General features: G+C 36.2%; 1 protein-coding gene across 1 annotated transcript in view; it reads left to right on the top strand.

The window, feature by feature from the left end:
• The window catches only part of OLA1 (Obg like ATPase 1), a 168,659-nt gene that overhangs the window by 24,154 nt on the left and 121,088 nt on the right, over nt 1-23,417 (top strand). The window contains exons 3-4 of the mRNA XM_060106347.1: nt 1,490-1,633; nt 6,590-6,717. Of these exons, the coding sequence (XP_059962330.1) occupies nt 1,490-1,633; nt 6,590-6,717 (272 nt within the window). The remainder of the gene's footprint in view (nt 1-1,489; nt 1,634-6,589; nt 6,718-23,417) is intronic.

Raw genomic sequence — 23,417 nt, 5'->3', positions numbered from 1 at the left:
ATAGGCAAGCATTTGAAAGCTACTGATTTGACCATTGGTACTCTGAGTAACCAGTAATGATTTAAGTGGCTGTTTTTGGAAACTTTTCTACTTTAATCCTAAACATTTAGTCTGAATGTGATATAAGAGCAATATCTTAAAGACCTCTGGGCAGGTTCAAGTTAATATATCGTTGCCAAACCATCCTTCTCACCAGTAGTATTTAGGTAAGCCTCCTTGTTGCCTTTTGTTCATTACTATCTTATTTTATTTTATTTTATTTTTAGAGGGTGTCTTAGAGATGGCTTTTTAAAAAAATGTTTATTTTTGGCTGCGTTGGGTCTTAGTTGTGGCACGCAGGCTCTTTGTTATAGTGTGCAGACTTCTCTCTAGTTGTGGTGTGTGGGTTTTCTCCTCTCTAGTTGTGGTGCACTGGCTCCGGGGTGTGTGGGCTCTGTAGTTGTGGCGCGCGGGTCCCAGAGCGGGTGGGCTCTGTAGTTTGCCGCTTGCGGTTTCTAGTTGAGGTGTGCAAGCTCAGTAGTTGTGGTGGCGTGCCGGCTTAGTTGCCCCGTGGCATGTGGGATCTTAGTTCCCTGACCAGGGATTGAATCTGCGTCCCCTGCATTGTAAGGCGGATTCTTTACCACTGGACCACCAGGGAAGTCCCTGTTCATTAGTCTTTTAAAAGGGTCTCAGAGTTTAAAAAAAAAAAAAGGACTGGTTCTCTGATTTAAAGTTCAGTCAGATGAACTAACGGTAGCAAATATAAACTTCTGATGAATATAGGGTTAGATCTCATCTGGGAGACATTTTTACCTTAAAAAGTGTTTGGAAAAGATAGAATAGTAATACGAGTTAGCATTCTCTGAGTGTGTATCATCTGATAAGAATCAGATAACAGAAAATTAGTAAACAGTTCTTTCATTTTTAATAGCTTTTTCTTGATTAAAGTTATACCTTGGAAAAAATTCACATTTTGCCTTTCACAATCCACCATTCACAGTTCTAGATTACCAGTAATCCTTATGCACTAACAATTAGAAGGGAGTCTGAGCTCCAAACTCCCATTTCCTATTAGACGATTAGCCAATGCTTGTGAAGTAATTGACCTAACTAAATACACACCTCTCTACATTTATGCCAGAGAAGATTATACTAGATATAGGTGAAATGATACTGGTATTCCATGTACTTTAGGAGTAAAATAGATTTTGTGGTATGTTGTGAGACTAGGTATCATTTATAACAAAGATTCTTTGGGGAGATGCTTTTCATGTTCCAAATAGACTGAGAGAGGAGCATAACTTAACTGTAAATCATGAGCTGCATTGTTGTAAATTTCATTCGTTTCTGTTAGTAAAAATGTATTCCCTGCCCTACCCCCCACCCCGCGTTCCCAGATTGGTTTTATAATCCTTATGGATTTTATTTGAGCATTGAAATTAGAGTGAGATAAATTTTTCTCAGTGTTAGCCTAAGAATTGATTGAAATCGTTTTTATTCATTTTAGGAAATCTACTTTCTTCAATGTATTAACCAATAGTCAAGCTTCAGCAGAAAACTTCCCATTCTGCACTATTGATCCTAACGAGAGCAGAGTACCTGTGCCAGATGAAAGGTTTGACTTTCTTTGCCAGTACCACAAACCAGCAAGGTAAGAAAACTCTTTACGCCATTGTTCGTGTGGTGGCCCTGTATAGATTGAATAAATATATATAAGTGATATATTTAAAATTATGTAGAAGGGTTGTGTTGTTTTTTTCAAAATTAATGTAGCATTATTGTTTTGGGTGATTTAAAAGTAACCTAGAACCTGGAGAAGGGTGAGGAAGGATACATCCATTGTTAACATTGAAGTTATTTTTTTCTGGGGAGTGTGAAGTAGAGGGAGTAATTAGTCTATACTATGTGATTCCATTCATGTAAAATGATACATGTATGTGTGTATTCATAGGAAAATATATGAACTGAAGATCACAAACTAATTGATGGTTATCTCTGGGGAATGGAATTTTTTTTTTTTTTTTTTTTTTTTTTTGCGGTACGCGGGCCTCTCACTGTTGTGGCCTCTCCCGTTGCGGAGCACAGGCTCCAGACGCGCAGGCTCAGCGGCCATGGCTCACGGGCCCAGCCGCTCCGCGGCATGTGGGATCTTCCCGGACCAGGGCACGAACCCGTGTCCCCTGCATTGGCAGGTGGACTCTCAACCACTGCGCCACCAGGGAAGCCCCCTGGGGAATGGAATTTTTAGGTCATTATTTTCTTTATTTCTTGTAGTTCTCTCTGTTTGACGTTTTTATAACAGCATGTATTATATCTTTAATTAGAAAAAGTAAGATAATACAGTTTTATTGTAGGAAGTTCAGACAGTATGGAAATGTATAAAGAGAGGAGTAAAAATCACCTATACTTCTACCTTGATATAATAGATATAAATACTTTTGAGGTAGATCCTTCCATACTTTTGATAAATGTTTACTTCGGGTATCATTAATATTTTTCTAGATTAAAAAGTACAGATTTAAATAAATAACAATTTCTAATATAATGATAATGTTTAGTACTATGTTATATGAATGTACACAGTTTATTTACCATTTCCCTATTATTGAGAATTTAGTTTGCTTTTAGTTTTCACTATTTTGAATGTGGTGATAAATCCCAAATTTCTGTCTCCAGACCTGAACTCTGTTGAACTCCAGACGCATATCTAACCGCCTGCTTGACACTGACACTTAGATGGCTAAACAGTTGCCTCCGACTTTACATGTCCTAAATGGACTTCTTGATTTTATCCTGCCTGTGTCAAATTTGTTCTTCCTCAAGACGTTTATAATTCAATAAATAGTACTATTATTTCTTCAGTTGCATAAGTTAAAGCCCAAGATCTATCCTTGATTCTTTTCTTTCCTCACCCCTACATCCTCACCCCTACATCCAATCTATCAGCAATTCCTATGAGTTCTAACTACAGAATATATACCAAATTTATTTACTTCTCTTACTTTCATCCTCTATTTTTAGCATCTATTGATTTTTTAATGAATTAATTATTACTGTGATGATTGTCACATGATGATTTTGTAATTCCACCATTTCTTCTTCATTTATTAGTTGACATTCTGCTGTAAGAAGAGCTTTCTTGTTTTCATTTATTCATTCATATATTTATTCATATCAGTGTTACTCACTTGGTTATAATATGTCACAGTCATTGGATATAGCTCAAATTATATCCCTCAAATTGGCTCCTCAAGCTGACTTCTGAATCCTTTTTAAAAACTTTATTTTTAAATGATTTCAATTTTATATAAAAGCTGAAAAATTATATGTAGAATGTTTGTATGCCTTTCACTCAAATTTCTCTGAACCTTTGAAAATAACTTGCAGACATGATGCCACATTGCACTTTAATTCTTCAGTTTGTATTTGCTAAGTATAGACACTCGCCTACATAACCGCAGTAAACCATCATAATCAGGACATTGACAATGATCTAATATTATCATCTAATTCACAGATTCCATTTAGATTTCTCCAGTTGTCCCCATAATGTGCTTATTTGCTCAATCCCTTTATATGTTGCAAATCTCTTGAACCCACCAGGTTGTTGCCCAGTTTGGACACTCTCCTGGCTTGGGCCCTGCCTATTGCTGGGCTGCTCTCCTGCCCAGATGCCTTCCTTGTCCAGGCCCCAGCTGCTGTTGTGCTGCCTTCTCTACACACTCTGACTCTCTCCTTGTGTGAGCCTTTGCCACTGAGGGGCTGTGTGGTCATGTGACATTGCTGAAATTTTCCAGAGACATGAAGAGAACAACAATAATAATAAAGCTCTTAGAGGGACTTCCCTGGTGGCGCAGTGGTTAAGATTCCGAGCTCCCAATGCAGGGGGCCTGGGTTTGCTCCCTGATCAGGGAACTAGATCCCACATGCATGCCGCAACTAAGAGTTCACATGCCACAATTAAGGAGCCCGCCTACTGCAACTAAGGAGCCCGCCTACCACAACTAAGGGACACACGTGCTGCAACTAAGGAGCAGGCGAGCCGCAACTAAGGAGCCTGTGGGCTGCAGCTAAGGAATCCGCCTGCCACAACTAAGACCCAATGCAACCAAATAAATAAATTAAAAAATGTCATGTTATTTTTTAAAAAAAAACAATAATAAAGCTCATGGACTTCAAATTTATTGAAATTTTAGGCAGTAAGGGAATTAATTTCTCAAAATTTCTCTTGCTTTACTGGTAAACATTGATTAAACGCCTTTATGGAAATACAAAAGTTGAATGGGAACCCATCTTCATTTTTTCCATAACTAAATTTTGTCCTCTTTGTGGTCAAGCAAATAAGGAAGAATTGACAGTAATTCATAGTTTGTCTTCTTGCTACCCCAAACTTATCTGTTATATTGCAAGTTTCCAGGTTTTTTTGTTTGTTTTTTTGATGGAAGAAAAATCCTCCTCATCATTTTCATTTGTTTCTGTTGAAGAAAGACTTATAAATGTTTTTGGTATTCTGTGTTCATTATATCATAGTGTTAAAAAGATTTTTAACCTTATCATTTTAATCTCAAGAAAGTTTCATAAGGTCTAAAAACATAAAGTAGTCTTAAAATCACTGGTACAGTATATAAAAAATCTTTGAATTAGGGCTCAAGTTTTTATTTTTTGAGATATGATATTAATGCTTTAAACCTTTATCCTGGCCTTAAATCAAGAATCAGAATTAAGAAGCTCATTTTCATTAGAAAACAGAATCTCAGAGCTATAGATTGTCCTGTCTGGTTTCCTTATAAAAGGAAACGGAAGCCCAGAAAGGTGGAATGATCTGCTCAAGGTCACACAGATAGTTAATGTCAACCAGGGCTAGAACCCAAGGCTTCTTACTTCAACTTCAGGGCCTTTCCTCTCATATCTATGCTACTGTACTTTATATTTATCATATGGGTGATATGTTTTAGTTGTTAGAAGTTATATTATTTAGATGAGTTTGGTTGCACCTAACACATGGACTTAAAAATTGATTTATTGTGTTAGTAACAGATAGCATGGTATTTTGTGTTGGTTTCAGCACCTCAGTTGTGTCATCAAGGACCTGGCTTTGTTCCCCTCTCCATTTTACTTACTTTATCAGCTTGATCATAAGATCGCCTTCCCCTTTGGTCCTCTCAAATGACCGAATCATTTGGAACTCTCAAATCTTGGAACTGTATACTTTCTCATCCATGTTCAGAGTGAAGGAAGAGGGGCTTGCTTCTAGAAGCCCTGTCAGAGGACTGATGATCTTCTATTCAAGAATCCTCTTAACCCTCTCTGGCAAATCTCTCCTTAAGCTGTTCTAGGCAAATGGGGCAAGGCAGAGGTCCTAGGATCATTAATTGTGCCTAGGGGATGAGATTAAGCTGCTTAGTATAGGCCCAAGCTACATGCCCCCTTCTAGAGTTAGGTGTAGAGCCAACTTTTTCAAAGCTCCGGCTACACTGGCAAGGTATGGCTAGCCAAATGACAGTCAATATAGTCATCAAGAGAAGGGGCAAAGGATGCTGGAGAGGCAACCACAGTAGTCACCAAAAACTTAACCCCATCTTATGTATGTTTTCTGTGGATTTGCTGGTACCAGTTATGAAGTAATTTCTATTTGTATAAAAATTTTTTATAGAACAGTTATTTTAAAAGGACTCATTTTCCATGCAGATAATAGGAAAGCATTTTGTGGAACTTTTATGTTGTATTTTATCATGTAATAAAATTGACATTCTGAAAAATGAATACTCTGAAAATTGACAAAGGATACATAAATGCATATACCGTACAGCTTTGTCATATGACATTGAAAGTAGCTCTGTTTACTTATATGCTTTAATCTCCATTTCTACATGGCTGACTGGTTTTCTTGTTTTCTAATTTGTGTTAACTGTTACTTTACTGTGTCTAATTCTGTTGCTGTTGTTAACAACTACGTTATTACTATGCTGACAATTGGTTCACATCATTACATGCATTTTGGGGCTATAAAACCTATATGGTGATTAAATGCAAACCCAGATATCCTATATTTGAATAGCAGTTTTGTCACTATTAGCTGAGTGATCCTGTGTGCAATAGATTTCTTAACTCCTCTATGGCTTAATTTCCTCATCTGTAAAGTGGGTTTAATAACACCCATCTTATAGAGTAACTTTGAACTTTGGAATGATAATACATGTAAAGCACTTAGTCCAGTTCCTGGCACAAAGTACCTGTTGAGTACGTTGGCTCATTCTATGATGATTACCTTGACTTGTATCAGTATACTCTTTAAATGTTCTCTGCTTTTGTGTATGTGTGCATGTGCCAGTATAATAAAATTAATGATATGAGTTTTAGTTTTTAGAGTAACAATAAAAACATCTGTTCTGCTTTAAAATGTTTTCCCTTCATTTTCCTAGGTAAGAAAGTCCTAATATTTTAAAAGATTATTTCTTGTTTAATTTTTTTTTATTCATTTGAGAATCTAATAAACATTGTTCTAGAAAGGAAAGAATTAGTTCATGTAATATGTTTGGGAAAGCCATTTGGTTAATAAACAGGTTCTTAGTACTCTTTTATATTAAAATCATCTTTTGTTTTTCAGCAAAATTCCTGCTTTTCTAAATGTAGTGGATATTGCTGGCCTTGTGAAAGGAGCTCACAATGGGCAAGGCCTGGGAAATGCCTTTTTATCTTATATTAGTGCCTGTGATGGAATCTTTCATCTAACACGTAAGTACAGTTGTTTATTTAATCGATTTCATTATGATCCGTGTTTTCTTTCCATTATTGTGCAAATAAAATTAATAACTAATTGATAAAATAAGATTTGCTTAGCTTAACGAGGTGAATTGTGGATTTGTCTGTTGATTGTGACTTAATGTGATTAAGTATCATCTCCATATGAGAAGGCTTATTCCATAGTAAGTATATGCTGTGTTGCTGTCATTTTCTAATTGAATTTTATCCCATTCTGGATTACACCCATTGAAAAGTGTTTTTATGCAGAAGTAATTTTGTTGATTGTAAAGGCGTTTTGAAATTTTCTTAACTTGTGGAATTTGTCTGCATTTTTGCTTTTCCATGTGTTGAAAAGGCAGAATTGATAGAGGAGAGGATACCATTATTTCAGAGGAAAGAAAATCATCCAGGTTATTGACTAGAGATGAAAGGATTAAGGAGAGACTATAGATCAGCTAGTCCTTGACGGAGAGAGGGATATAAAGCAAAGAGAGAAAATAAGTAGAACTATATGTTGGTTTGTGTTCTTTTGACTGTAGAAGTGAACCAAGAACAGTAATTCTCGACAAAATAGAAAGTTTTAGGTTAAGGCTCAGGTCAAGACTGTACTTTATGGTAATAATATTAATAATATTATAATGAGCAAATGAAAGAAACATAAATTAGAGGTGGGGTCTGGTTCAGTGCTTTTGTTTGTTACTGGCCCTTGACAGATAGCTATAAGCAATTGAGAATGAGCATTTAGAAAATTTGAGTAATTTTTTGGTCATTTGAATTTAATTAAAATATTGTGCTAGTATTTATGTCTGTGTTTAAAAAAATTCATTTGCCTAGTAATTCATTTTTATTGTATTTTACAAAAGCCCGTAACAGATAGTTTGAGAAGCACTGGTCTAGGTAGCTTTACTTGGATGAAGGTTTGGAGACACCTTCTGGAAGGGTTTGGGATGTAGGCAAAGAATAAGGTTATATGTTTGTGTGGGGGGGTTTCAGTTATGTTGAATAGTGTTACCTAATGTCTGTACATTGGCGGGAGCCTCTGCTTTCCTGACAGTTTGTTTTTTCACTGGTTCTGGTGACTGATGTGAGTTTCAAAGAGAGGGTAGAATCAAGTGTGACAACTGGGTTTCTGGACTGGGCCAATTGAATGACTCTTGATGCTACTCACTGAGATGTTAAATACAGAAGGAGCAGCAAGTCTTGGTAGAGTCAGGGTTCAGTTTGGGACAGTTTTTTGAATGTGTACCTGGGACATCCAGATAGGGATGTCTTTAAGGAAGTAGTATTGATAGGGCAGGTATGACAGGAGGATAGGGGGCAAGAGAACTGAAGGTTGGGGTGTGAGTGATTGAACTGATGAGCGGGATAGAGCTTACCATAGGGTAGCAGTGAAGGTAGGAAAGGACTGAAAAGTGGAAGGATCTATTTCCTGATGAGGTTCAGGAACAGGTATGTTGGCTGTAAGCAGGTGTGTGGTTGAGAGAGATATTTGACTTAAAATTTTCAGAGCTGGAGCAGTTTCGGGTGATGATAAGTTCCTGAGAATAGCCTGAAACCATTAATATATGTAATAAAGTCTTTGGTTTGTTGTCTCTTGTATAATATTCATCTGATATGTTTTTCTGAACTTTAGGGGAAAAATGAATTTGGTTAGGAGCATACATACTTTATTGTATTTCATTCAGGCTAAAGATATTGTTGTTAAGAAAGGGAAAAAAATCCAATTAAACTAGGTAACATGCTTTCTTATAGTGATTGATTTCAAATATGTTAAACTGTGAAAATATGCACCTTAGAATTGATGAAATACAGTATATATTATTGTATAGTGCACAGAACACAAAATGATACATTTAAAACAAGAATTTTTTAAAAACCTTTGTAGAATTACAGGCAATAAAAAAGACTTGAAGAGAATAAAAGGATAAAGTGATTACTTTGAAGCTATGAAAAGTGAGAATTCTTTAATTCCAAATTATGGTATATTTTCATCTTCAACAGGTTATTAAATATGAGTGTGAAATAAAATTTTATCTTTAATATTACTCTTTATAAAGGTTATTTTCTTCAGACATCTTAAAGTCACCAGAAATGCAGTTCATTTGTTTGTTTATTTAATATTCATTAATTAAAGAGTAAATGTTTTCTGTTCTGGGTGCTGGAAATATATAGTGGGTAGCAGAATCTAATTTTCTGGTTTTATGAAGCTTCTAGTCTAGTGGTGGAAACAGATATTGATTAATTATGTTAATAAATGTGTAATTACATTATTGTATTTGGACTTAAAAAAAGACGTACTTGTGAATTGTTTACTTACTTGCTTATTAGCATGTTTGAAACTTGTTTTATTTCTTTACTTCATTTTAATTTTGGTGTGAAAAATCCATTTTTTATGTTAATATCTTTAAGTTTCTCTATTTTAAAAAATTAATTAATTAATTTACTTTTGGCTACATTAGGTCTTCGTTGCTGTGCGCGGGCTTTCTCTAGGTGCTGTGAGTGGGGGCTACTCTTTGTTGTGGTGCGAGGGCTTCTCGTTGCAGTGGCTTCTCTTGTTGCGGAGCGCGGGCTCTAGGCATGAAGGCTTCAGTAGGTGTGGCACGTGGACTCGATAGTTGTGGTTTGCAGGCTCTAGAGCACAAGCTTAGTAATTGTGGCGCATGGGCTTAGTTGCACCATGGCATGTGGGATCTTCCCAGACCAGCGATCGAACCTGTGTCCCCTGCATTGGCAGGCGGATTCTTAACCACTGTGCCACCAGGGAAGTCATCTATTTTTGTTTTATACAGTTGGTTTAAACTACTAAGGAAAGGGACGGTGTAGGATGATATGTATTAGTGTGTTCAGGGCATTGTAAAGCTTTTCGTTAGAACTTCTGAAAACAGAGAGAAAAAATTTTTAATGGTAAGTTGTGGTTATTACTGAGTTTTAATTTATTAATGCTATGTTTCTCTCCGTTAGTTTGATTCTTAATGGTTAATTTTCCCCTCACCTTGTTTATTTCCCTTGGTTATTAGATGAATGTAAATATATACCTTGCATCAAAAATATATACTTGTTTTAAATGTAAATAGTTATTTCGACAGGTTTGTTGGCTTTAAATCTTTTTTTAAACTTTTAAATCTAGTTACTTTAACAAGCATTCTTTTTTTAATTGAAGTATAGTTGACTTACAAAATATAGTTTCAGGTGTACAATATAGGGATTCAATATTTTTATGTATTACACTTCATATAAAGATATTATAAAATACTGACTATATTCCCTGTACATCCTTGTAACTTACTTATTTTATACCTAGTTGTTTGTACCTCTTAATGACTTTGAATCTTTAGACCACTCTGTTTTATTCATTTGACACATTATTTGTGGAGCTTCTCTTTTTAGTGTGCTAGATTCTAAGGGATGTAATGGTGAGTAAAAAGAAAATGACCCTCCTTCATGGAGTTTACAGTCCAGTGGAGGAGACAGACATTGAATAAATGGTCACATAAACACTAGATGTCATTCTCCAATTGTGTACAGAGAACAGAGACAGTATGTGTGTGTGTGAGTATGTGGTGTTACCTTGAAGAAGTGATGATTTTGCTGAGAGGTAAAGGTTGGGTGAGGGCTAATAAGTTAGCAGCAGGAGGGAAGGAGAGATTGATTATTCAGAGTAAATGGCTTGTTTCAAAGGCCCTAGCACAATGAAGGAATTGTCAGTGTGGATAGGATTAATAACAAGGAGTAGGAGTGATGGAAAAGATCCTGGGAGGTAGCTGGGGATTCACCACATCCACTATATTAAGGATTTTCTTCTCTGATGACTTAAGTATAAAGTTTTGAATGGAGACTTGGGGCAGGGAGGCAGATTAAAGTGTTTACAGGAGTTATGCAGTTGAGTTGCATTTTTAATGTTTTTTTCATACTTATGTTTTATTGTATTTTTAAAGTTTTTTTGAGGTCTCATTAAATTTCTTTTTTAAATTTTTTATTGAAATATAGTTGATTTATAATGTGTTAGTTTCACGTGTACAGCACAGTGATTCAGTTATACATACATATATACATGTATATATATATGTGTGTGTGTATATATATATATATATACTTTTTTAGACTCTTTTCCCTTATAGTTTATTACATAATATTGAGTATAGTTCCCTGTGCTATACAGTAGGTCCTTGTTGGTTATCTGTTTTATGTATATGTTAACCTCAAACTCCTAATTTATCCCTCTTCCCCCCCCCCCCGCCCCACTTCCCCTTTGGTAATCATAAGTTTGTTTCCTGTGTCTGTGGATCTATTTTTTTTTCAAGTTTCTGAAGACATTTATTTCCAACATAAAGGCAACATTTAACAGTTTGAAAATTCTTGGTCTAAAATTCACATAACTATAGCTTTGGTCTCACAGTCCCTGGTTTTAGAAACTTTTTGCATTGCTCTGTTATCTGTGGGTCTATTTTTGTTTTGTAAATAAGTTCATTTGAACTTTTTTTTTTTTAAGATTCCACATATAAGCAGTATCATATGATATTTGTCTTTGTCTGGCTTAACTTCACCTAGTATGATAATCTCTAGGTCCATCCATGTTGGTTGCTGCAAATGGCAATATTCTTTTTTTATGGCTGAGTAATATTCCATTGTGTGTGTGTGTATGTGTGTGTATACATACACACACACACACATATATATACATACATACTATACACTACATCTTCTTTATCCATTCATCTGTTGATGGACATTTAGGTTTTCATGTCTTGGCTATTATAAATAGTGCTGCAATGAACATCGGGGTGCATGTAGATTTTCAAATTATGCTTTTCTCTAGATATATGCCCAGGAGTGGGATCGCAGGTTCATATGGTAACTCTGCTTTTAGTTTTTTAAGGAACCTCCATACTGTTCTCCATAGTGGCTGTACCAATTTACATTTCCACCTGTAGTGTAGGAGGGTTCCTTATTCTCCACACCCTCTCTAGCATTTATTATTTGTAGACTTTTTGAGGATGGCCATTCTGACTGGAATGAGGTGATACCTCATTGTAGTTGTGATTTTCATTTCTCAAATAATTAACGATGTTGAGCATTTTTTCATGTGCCTGCAGTTATTTATCTGAGGTATATATTCTTTTCTTTGGTTTAAGTGTCAAACTGTTTTTGAATGTTGATGATGTTCTAGATAATCATCTTCCTACTTAATTATTCCCCCTTTCCCAAAGTATTTTGAACGTTAGAAATTCTTTTTTTTTTTTTTTTTTTCTTTTTGCGGTATGTGGGCCTCTCACTGTTGTGGCCTCTCCCGTTGCGGAGCACAGGCTCCGGATGCGCAGGCTCCGGATGCGCAGGCCCAGCGGCCATGGCTCACGGGCCCAGCCGCTCCGCGGCATATGGGATCCTCCCAGACCGGGGCACGAACCCGTATCCCCTGCATTGGCAGGCGGACTCTTAACCACTTGCGCCACCAGGGAGGCCCGAACGTTAGAAATTCTGCAGAAATTATTTCTTGATCCAGATGTTACTCTTCAGCTGACTGCTTTTCAGGTTTCTTGAACCATACAGAACATTTTTTTTTTTTTTTTTTTTTGTGGTATGCGGGCCTCTCACTGTTGTGGCCTCTCCCGTTGCGGAGCACAGGCTCCGGATGCGCAGGCCTAGCGGCCATGGCTCACGGGCCCAGCCGCTCCGCGGCATATGGGATCCTCCCAGACCGGGGCACGAACCCGTATCCCCTGCATCGGCAGGCGGACTCTCAACCACTGCGCCACCAGGGAGGCCCAGAACATTTTTTTAATGGTTTGCATGATTTAAAAAACTAAAAACTTTTAAAAAGTGGGAATTTCTCCGTACTTTTGCCATGTGGCACCTATGATTTTGGATAAACAACTCTGACTAGATATGGGTATGTCTATACATTGCTAGTTATATGTATTAACTATAGAACAGAAATTCTTTGTGAATTCATAATTTTCCTTTTTTTTTTTTTTGCTTTTGGTTTTCCTTACTTGATCATGTCATTGAGAAAGAAAAAATAACATTTTCCAGTGTTTGGGAAAAAATAAATAGAAATTAACATTCTAAAAATTACTTAATGGATTAACTGCTTTTGAAAACAAAACAGATACCCATTATACTTAGTATATGTCATTTCTATGGAAAATTTTGTTATGAAGATTTTGTTTTAAAAAGCTAAATACCATGTTTGTTTATTTTAAAAAATTTTTGAAGCAAACTATCCACATTTCCTTAATAGATTAGCTATTCACATAAGCTGAGTTAGCTTTTTTATGAACCAAAAAAACTAGCCTTCATTCACTTTGAAGCAGAAATGCAGATGTATGACATTCAGGATGTACTTTTCAAAGTGGTCTGTTAAAAATTAGTTACTGTTTAAATGACATTAAAGATAATAATGAAAGGGAAAAAAATCAGAATCATGTTAGCATAAAGCAACTATTTTATTTTTCTGCCATTTCAGTCTAGTGCCTAGAGTAAAGTGGAGTGAATGTGGTTTTAGAATCAAACCTGAGTGTGACTGTCAGTTCTTACTTTCTAGCTGTGTACCGTGTCTTTGAACCTGTTTTCTCATGTAAAATGGGGATTGTAATACTGTACTTAAAGAATTATTTTGGAGTTTAAATAAGCGATCATTCTGTGTGAGTGCGTATAGACTGTTATTTTTAATGCTGCTTCATTGTTTTTCTTGTGAACTTAGATTTTTAATTTCTACATTTTTTAAACTATAAATTAAAAAAAATTGTGGGAAAATATTCATAACATAAAATTTTCCATTTTAACCATTTTTGAGTGTACAATTCAGTGATGTTAAGTACATTCCCATGTTGTGCACTCAAAAATGGAAAATTTTATGTTATGAACATTTTACCACAATTTTTAAAAATTGTACTTTTTTTTTCCACCACCATCCAGATCCAGAACTTTTTCGTTTTCCCAAATTGAAACTCTGTACCTATTAAACTGTAACTTCCAATTCCTTCTTCCCCCAGCCCCTGTCAGCCACTGTTCTACTTTCTGTCCCTGAATTTGACTACTCTACGTACCTCATATAAATGGAATCATACAATATTTGTCCTATTGTGACTGGCTTATTTCATGCTTTGTTATTTTTTTTATTATTATTTTTTTTGCGGTACGCGGGCCCCTCACTGCTGTGGCCTCTCCCGTTGTGGAGCACAGGCTCTGGACGCGCAGGCTCAGTGGCCGTGGCTCACGGGCCCAGCTGCTCCGCGGCATGTGGGATCCTCCCGGACCGGGGCACGAACCCGTGTCCCCTGCATCGGCAGGTGGACTCTGAACCACTGCGCCACCTGGGAACCCCCTGCTTCATTATTTTTTGTTTTGTTTTGTTTTTGTTTTTGTTTTTGTTTTTTTGCGGTATGTGGGCCTCTCATTGTTGTGGTCTCTCCCGTTGCGAAGCACAGGCTCCGGACGCGCAGGCTCAGCAGCCATGGCTCACGGGCCCAGCCGCTCCGCGGCATGTGGGATCTTCCCAGACTGGGGCACGAACCCGTGTCCCCTGCATCGGCAGGCGGACTCTCAACCACTGTGCCACCAGGGAAGCCCTGCTTCATTATTTTTTAACTGCTGCACCAGTGTCCACAGTATGAAAGTACCAGAGTTTATTGAATTAGTACTTCCTATTTGTGGGCATTTATTTATTTATTTTCCCAGCTTTATTGAGATATAATTGACGTATAACATTGTCAATGTGATGATTTGATATATGTATATATTGTGAAATGATTACCACAGTACGGTTAGTTAACACGTCCATCACGTCACATAATTAACATTTTTTTGTGTGTGTTGAGAACACTTAAGATTATTCATTTAGCATCTTTCAAGCATGCAATACAGTATTGTTAACTATAGTCGCCATGCTTTACATTAGATACCAGAATTTAGTCATCTTGTGACTGGAAGTTTGTACCCTTTGACCAGCATCTCCCCATTTCCCCCACCCCAGCCCCTGGGGTCTACTCTCTGTAGCCACCAGTCTACCCTCTGTTTCTTTGAGTTTGGCTTTTTTAGATTCCACATGTAAGTGAGATCATACAATATTTGTCTTTCTTTAACTTATTTCACTTAGCATAATGTATGGGCATTATCATTTCTGACTTTTTTTTTTTACAGAGAATGTTGCTAAATGGAATTCTTATACAGGTTTTTTTGTTTGTTTTTGGTACATGTCTGGGTATTTCTCTAAGAGATGCCTAGAAGTGTAATTACTAGGCCAATGGGTATATACACTTAGAATTCTATCAGATACATCCAAATTCTCCTCCTTTATCTCTAAGGGGATAATAGTGTTTTACATTTTTTATTTTTTATTTTTTGAATAATTTTAGATAGGTCATATATTGGAATAGGTAAAACATTTACATGGTTCAAAAAGAAAATTGATACAACATTGGGGTATACATTGAAAAATCTTTTTCCTACTCACATTCTGATTCCTCTGTCTTGCCTTTATAAGTGAGGCATTTATTAGTTTCTTGTGTTATTTTTTAGAGCAAGGCTTGGGGAATTTTTTCTTTAGTGGGCCAGATAGTAAACATTTTGCTCTGTTCTTTGTGTCTGTGTGTGTTTGCAACATTTCAAAAAGTGTAACAATCATTCTTAGCTCTAAGGTCATACAAAAATAGGGCACAAGCCTTAGTTTGCTGATCTATGTTCTAGAGTTTGTTCATACAATGCAGACACGTGGGGATATATTATATGTGTCATCTTCGTGAAAATACTTTTATCAGTCTTTTCCTTTGATTTCTTCTATTACCTTTATACTTAGAAAGTTCTTATCCTTCTCATAATCAGGTAAATATTCAGAACTGTTTTCTTCTAGTTGATTTTCCATTATTTCTATTGAGATAGAAAATAGATACAGTAAAGTATAAAATGTACAAATCTGAAGTACATAGCTGGATGCATTTGTACATGTATATACACTTGTGTAACGACCACATAGATCAAGATAGAGAACATTTCTGTCACCCTCCCCAGTCAGTTCCCTACTCAGGGTAAATGACTTAATATCATCTGACTTATATCATCATTGATTAGTTTTGCTTATTCTTGAACTTCTTATAAATGTAGTCGCACATTCTCTATTCTTTTGTGCCTTCCCCCTTTCTCTCGCCATAATGTCTGTGAGAGTCATCCCTATCGGGTATATCGATATTGATAATTTATAGTCATTAAGTTAGAAATTTGGATTTTATCCACTTCATGGGTAATATGCAGGATTATGTCACTTAGTTAACAGAGTTGATGCTCTATCAACTATGTATGAACACATTCTGAACAGATTTTAGTGGGAAGAAGTTTGGGGCAAAAAGAACTGACAGGAGGTTTTTGTGGTATTTCATGAAGGAAATAATGAGGACTGGATTTCAGAAAACTGTCAGTGGCAGTTGAAGGGAAAGCAAATTTGAGAGACTTTGTGAAGAAGGGATAGGCTTTTCTTACATCTCGCATAAACAGAAGTCTCTTCAAATAAAACTGTTTGCCAAAGATTCAGTACAGAATAGGGAAACAGCGACAATATTATGGGAAGCAAATTCTTTTAAAATTCATATATATGCAGTAACTTGTAACAGGTTTTCTATTTAGAAGAATGATTAATTTTTTCTCTAGGGTTTCGTGAGCCAGTATGACTTGTTTTAGAAGCAATGTAACTTCCTATTGTTAAATTTTTAAAGCTTTGAACATGACAAGGCTATTGATTTCACTGAATCCTTAGCTTTTTAAAGCTGGCATTAGAAGTTTTGAAGTGATTTTTCAATAGGAAGCTAAGGTGTTTGTGTGTTTTCTGAAGGACAGCACCTTTGGCTCCATCGTTGCACCTACTGTCAAGCTGTTTATAGATAAAACTTGTTAGTTTCTCAGCAGCTACTTAGAGATACGACCTTGTAGACTGGAAACAAGAGTTCTGTTTTCTGAGGTATGGGACAGTATTGTTCCCAATTTAGAAACATATAGGAGGTCCAGATTTATAGAACTGTTTTTATGGAACTGTTAATTATAAAGTATGTATTCATTTATAGTTATAGGAAACAAAATTTCAAATACAATTTGATTATTTTCAGCTAAATTGGTATGTGTTTGCGTGTGCGTGTATTATGTTGGTAGTGATGATGGGAGGATGGGGTATGTGGTGCCCTGTTCTTTCCAGAGTTCTGTTCTCCAGTTGCTTGTTAAAGGGATAAAATGTAAGGAACCTGGGATGACTCTACAGCCAGCATGTTTTTAAACTACCTCTTCAGGGTATGAACGGGCAGTTATGGCATGGCAAGCACTTAGCAGTTATGGCATGGCAAGCAGTTCAGCATTAACATTATTAGCCTGTCTGAATTGTTTTGGCATTTTATTTTGATTTCCAGAAGAAGGAAAGTGATTATTAAGTACCTAGTATGAATTAGGTACTATGGTCGATTCTTTCTAGTATATTATTCTATTTAATCTTAACAGTTCTTCAGGATTGGTGTTATCCCAGCTGTACAGATGAGGATACTGAGAGAGAGAGGCTAAGTAGTTTTGCTAGGGTACATAGCTAGTATACTGCGCATAGAGTCCATCCTTATTCTCTTTCTTTATTTGGCTGAGCGGCGTGGCTTGTGGGATCTTGGTTCCCCCACCAGAGATCGAACCCGGACCCAGCAGTGAAAGCGCTGAGTCCTAACCACTGGGCTGCCAGGGAACTCCCCCATCTTTCTTCTTTAAGTTCTTTTTTCTTTCCAGGTTTTCACCATACCACACTGCTTTTGTACATTTTTAGATCTAAATGTTTAGGATCTATGGGACTTCCCTGTTCGTCTGGTGATTAAGACTCTGCTTCCACTGCAAGGGGTGTGGGTTTGAATCCTGGTGGGGGAAGTGAGAAACTGCATGCCGTGCGGTGTGGCCAAAAAAAAGCGTTTAGGATCTATATAGTAAACATGTTCAAGATCCATGTATTTGTGTGTGTGTGTGTGTGTGAAAGAGAGAGAAAAAGAAAATTCAAGTGCTTGGTATACATTGTTTTTCAGAGACTACCTGCTCTGCACAGTAGTGACCTACAGGTATAACTGGAGACTTTTCTGAAGAGACAGGTGCTGTATAGTGATTTTAAAAGAATTAGGTTATAGTTTTATTCTTTTGTTGCCAGGAAATATTTATTAAGTACTTAACTATGTGCCGGGCTCTGTGCTAAGTGCTTTTTGTGAGGAATTTCATTCATTTCTCAGAACAAGTCAGAAGTAGGTACAGAGAGGTTAGAACATCTGTCCAAGGTTACATAGCTGGTAGATGGTATAGTTGGGAGTAGTACTCAGTAAGGGAAGTCTGACTCCAAAACCTGCACCATTAGCCTTTGTACCAGTGCTGACCAATAGAAATATAATGTGAGCTACGTATCTAATTAAAAATTTCTGATAGCCACATTAAAAAAGTAAAAAGTGAAATTAACTTTAATAACATATATTTAATCTATCAAAAATATTATTTCAGCATGTAGTCAGTATGAAAAATTATTGATATATTTTTGGTGCCATGTCTTTGAAATCCGGTGTGTAATTTATACTTAGAGCACATCTCCGTTTGGACTAGCCACATTTCAAGTACTTTATAGCCTCATGTGGCTAGTGGCTACAGTATTAGATAGCTCATCTCTACACTATATTCATAGAAAGAAATTTGAAGAGATACATCAAATTGTTGATAGGTTTTTGGGAGAATAGAATTTGGATGAAGAGAGAGGTGGGTGACTTTCCTTTTTGGATCCTTGGCTTTTTAAAAAGTGAACATGTGTTACTCTGATTTTTAAAACATGAGGAATTTTCTTATTTAAATACCAATGTAAGGTATGCACAAATGACTCAAATAAAATTCTCAGGAGTTCTGTATTAAATTAAGGAGAAGATGGCTTTGGCTTAGAATGCTGTGATTCAGGAGTTGTCAGTGATCTTCTGCCATCTCTGTAAAATGTTTGATTTTTAAGCTGGGCTAATCAGGATAGTTCTGCCAGGATGATTTAGTTAAGAATTTTACTCTCAGGTAACTAAATTAGTGGGTTCTGTTGTTAAAGAAGTACTTCATTGAGAGCTCCCACACATTATATTTGTATGGTCTGTTCTGCCATAAAAATACTTGCGTTTCACAGGGAGATCAGCTCGGTGCTTTCTGACCACCTAGAGGGGTGGGATAGGGAGGGTGGGAGGGAGATGCAAGAGGGAGGAGATATGGGGATATATGTACATGTTTAGCTGATTCGCTTTGTTATAAAGCAGAAACTAACACACCATTGTAAAGCAATTATACTCCAATAAAGATGTTAGAAAAATAATTTATACAACATCTATACTGCATAATATTTTGCAGTCTTTAAAAATGTTAATGTAACTCTGTGGTCATTGAATGCAAATACAATCACCATATACTATTACATGCAAACATAAGACTGCGAAAGAACATTTATGTGATCTTATTTTTAGTAAAATACAAACACATAGAAGAAAATCTGCAAAAATATATGCAAAAATGCTAGCAATAGTTACATTTTGTTAGAGGGAATATAAGTAATTTTCACTGCTTTTTTTTCTGCCTTTCTGTTGTCACAAATGTTCTCAAACTACATATATTCTGGCCAGGTATTATTTTGTAATTAGAAAAATAGTCTGTAAGACTGGTTTTATTTTGAAAGAAAAGAAAGATAATGTAGTTCTGAAAATTAATTTTGATTATTTTAAAAAATATTTTTCTCTGTTTGAATCTTTAGCAGACAAAAAACCCCTATAAGTAATTTAGAAGGAAAACAAAATGAAAGAATTTCAAAGAGTAAAAATACCTAAGATTTTCCAGTTTTATTTTATTTTGTTTACATTATATACTAATTCCACATTCCATCACTCCCTTTTTCTTTCATGTTTTCCACAAATCTTACTGTCTCTGTCACCTTTAAGTTAATAAATTTGGGGTAAGAAAAAAAATGTGCATTTCTAAGATACCTTACTGTTATGTAGTGAAAGAGTGTGTGTGTGTGTGTGTGTGTGTGTGTGTGTGTGTTGAGGGGAGAAGAGGAGGCTGTGGGGAAGGCAGGACTGCCTTTATACCTTTTTGTTCTAATAAACTAATTCCTTTTTGTGCAGGTATCTCTTCCCCCATTCCATGTATTCTTGGTAAGGGGATATTATCCAGCTTCCTCCTTCTACCCTGGGAGGCTGCGGGAGCTTTATCTGTGCCCTTGCCAGGTAGAGCCAGGAATTGGCCCCCTAACCTGAGCTGGGCTTTGAACGATGAAAAGATTGAGTTAAGGTCATTGAGAGCTCAGTATTTCATTTCATCTGGGGTTTTTTCCCCCCAAGAGTAAGAATGATAATAGGAAAAGAAGCATAGTCTTCTAAATAGATTCTTAACATTTTTATTGTCTTTACACCAGTTGTTTTAATATGCCCAGTGCAGTCATCTAAACAAAATTCCTTTGTTAATTTGTCAAAGCAAAGGGAAACCCTTGCTAGCCATGCCAGCCCATTGTTGTTTGAGATATAATCAGTAGCCATCTACTTGATATCAAAAAGTATTCCCTTAAAATAGATTGAATTATATGCAATTTAGGTACAAAAACTGCTTTAGGAAAAATGAGTATCATTCCATAGTCCACATAAAATTGTAAGTTAATTATGTGTTTATCCTCACCCCCTTTCCATCATCTCTAATAAGAAGGCAGTTTTGGTTTTATCAGATTTCACTCTACCTTTTGATTATAAATGGCTAAACAGATGCTGTTACTTTAAAAAAATATTCATTATGTTTAAAAACTCTAAATGATATATGGTTATTATAAACAAAATAGGAAATAATTAAGATGTTCACAATAAAATTTCATGTTTGTCCCTTGTTTCCAGTCTTCAGAAGTAACTGCTTTTCTTTTCTTTAAAATCTGAAAGGATATATGCTTATTTTCTTCTCCTGATTACAGGGAGGAATTTAGTTTCTATTTGAATTTACTTTCCAATGTTTATTTTCCTTAAAAAAAGGAGTCTACTTCAGTAAGTAGAATATTTCCGTTTTGGGAATAATTGCTAAATGTAGTTCGATTTTGATGTCATTTCTTTTTATTTTGAAAGATCTCTGCAGTTTTATAATTCTTAGGAAGTGTGTCTGTCACTCCCCCACACCCCGGGATGATTTTAAGCCCTTGGCTGATTTTACTTCTCTTTTGGGCTTACCCCTCTCAAACTGGGCAGACAAGTTCTTACGGGATAGAATTAAGATTAATCTATGTAGGTGATTTCTGTGCAGATGGTTAGAATTTTTGGCCAGGAAAAATAAAAGCCTTATCCTTTCTCCTTTGTTATCAATGGCAGATGCATCTTCACTCAGTTTTGTATTACAGTTACTCTGTATCTGTTTAAATTTCATACGTCTAAATTGCTTAGTTAGAGCTTTAACAATAAGATTCCAGAGGGCTACTATAGTTTTGTTGCCTGTGTTTGCTAAAAAGGGATGAAGGTAACATTGATGGAAGAAATAGGTTTTAAGTTGCCTTTCTAGTTGTAACCCTCAAGGCACTACGACTTTATTGAACTGCTAAATGAGAAGGTGAAAAGGCTTTCATTTAATTGCCATCCCCTCTTTTAGGTTAAGTTAGGTGTTTATATGTTTTGTAAATCACCTTTAATTACCATGAACATAAATTACTGTTTTTCAAGAGACCACCTCCCCCCTTCCTCATAAGCACGTCATTTAAGAGTTTAAAATGAGTCACGCATTTTTGCCTAAACACAAATTGCCAATATAAAGCTGTCTTTGATTGTATCCTAAAATAATGGGTTTTTTTTCCTTTGGGTCCTGTAATTTTCTTTTTCAGCAGTATTTATTAAATTAATCTAGTATTGGATTGCAGTAAACAATCTGACCAAAAAACATATGTTTCCTTTGTTTCTTTGGTACAAATTCAATGGGTTAAGTAATTATGCAGTGGTTCTCATCTACATATACACTGCATTCTAATAATCAACTTCTGTTTACTGTGGAAATAATGCAGCAGTAGGAAACAGTTCCTTCTAGTTTGCATTGTAATATTGTATACATTGTAATATTGTATGCAGTAATCTACTAGCTGTTTACAATTTAATTCCTTGAAAGTATCCTCATATTCATGGTGGTCTTATATCTACTTTAGGTGCTTAAGGCATTCTCATTTTTTTTTTAGATTGTCTTTTCAGACATGTTTTAGAGGTCTCCTTTCCTGTCCTCTGCTCAAAATAGCAACTATATGGATTCTTTTTAAAACTCTTCTCTCACTAACGAGTTGAAATCACTCAGGGATGGAAGGGCAACTTCTAAGGTCCTGGAGAGTCTCTTGATCTTTTAAACATTAAATTTTGAACCACATTTTTCTTAGTTGTCAGAACATTGTCATTATGTTAAGTTAAAAATGTAAGTTTGAGACTGATTTGGTTTTGAAAACCAGTGTATTCATTGTTATACTTGACTTGCATGAATGAAATCAGATGAGCACTTGTTTTTTATCACAGTGTGAGTCTTCAATTTCCTCATAACTTGTCCCTCTGCAGATTTGACATTGACACCCATAACCACCCATTGTGGGCCTGATACAGTTTTCCTGCATCAGTGACTTAAAATTTTGAGCTTACCGGATGCCAGCTGAGGCAGTTGAGGGAAAGGCAGGGCTTCCTCTAAGGGCTGTAGGTTGTGTAGCAGCACTAGTCCTTTGGAACTGGAAGATTCCTCTTCTCTCCACTGGTGAGGTCAAGGTGTCTCCTCAGAACCCCCAGGCTGCCCGTGAACCTGGGATTATCTTGTCCAGGTCTGTGTCATCTCCTTCCTGGTGCATCTTCTCCTCCTACCCTAACCCTGTCTTTGCTGTCCTTGCTCCCAATGTAGGAGGGAGGAAGGAACGTTGCCTGGCTGGCCTGGATTTGACTGACTCAGTTCTTGACATTGGGACCTAAAGAAGACCCCGTTGTTCCACCAGACGTTTAGATATTTTGCACATCACATAGGTAAAGAGTTGGGTCAGGTGAAGGTGGTTTTGTTCCTCTTCCCCCTTCCCTGAGTTGAAAGGGACAACTGTGTCTACCTTCTCTTTAGGCCAGTTGTGAAGGTCTTCTCTTGTATTCCAGGGTGCCAGATGGATAGAACTGAAACAATGGTTATACATTAATTTATAGCTTTCTGAGAATAGTGTTCTCCCTCACCTGCAACTAAATTTATTGTTCACATTTTAATAAAGCTTTAGTGTGAAAATGTAGGGGATTGAATGTACTCCACCCATTTTCCTAATTTGTTTTTTCCATTTTTGTATATTCAGACTGAATTCTGATTTGTGTATTATGAGTAAAATGTTTGGGAAAAAACTAATTAAAATTATTTTGAATACGATTTTTAAAAACAATTGAAACATTGTTATATTAGGGGTTACAGTCAGACCAAGGGTTGATATTTTATTTTAAAGAACTGAGGAAAATAAAGCCCCATTAAGGAAATTTACTGCAGGTTATGATTTTAAATATAGAACCCCAGTCTTATTATAATCACCATTTAGATATGATCTGCTATTTATAAACTCATGGTTGTAGTAATAATAGGAAGGGATCAGTTGAGTAATAGGGAAAGGAATTTATTGAGTTAGGAGGAGGCGCTTTACAGTGCTCTCATTTGATTCTCCCAAGAACCCTATGAGTTAG

This window comes from Mesoplodon densirostris, chromosome 8 (genome assembly GCF_025265405.1).
Source record: "Mesoplodon densirostris isolate mMesDen1 chromosome 8, mMesDen1 primary haplotype, whole genome shotgun sequence".
In the NCBI taxonomy this organism is placed as follows: Eukaryota; Metazoa; Chordata; class Mammalia; order Artiodactyla; family Ziphiidae; genus Mesoplodon; species Mesoplodon densirostris.
The sequence above is the reverse complement of the archived record's forward strand: the minus strand, read 5'-3'. Positions and strand labels throughout refer to the sequence as shown.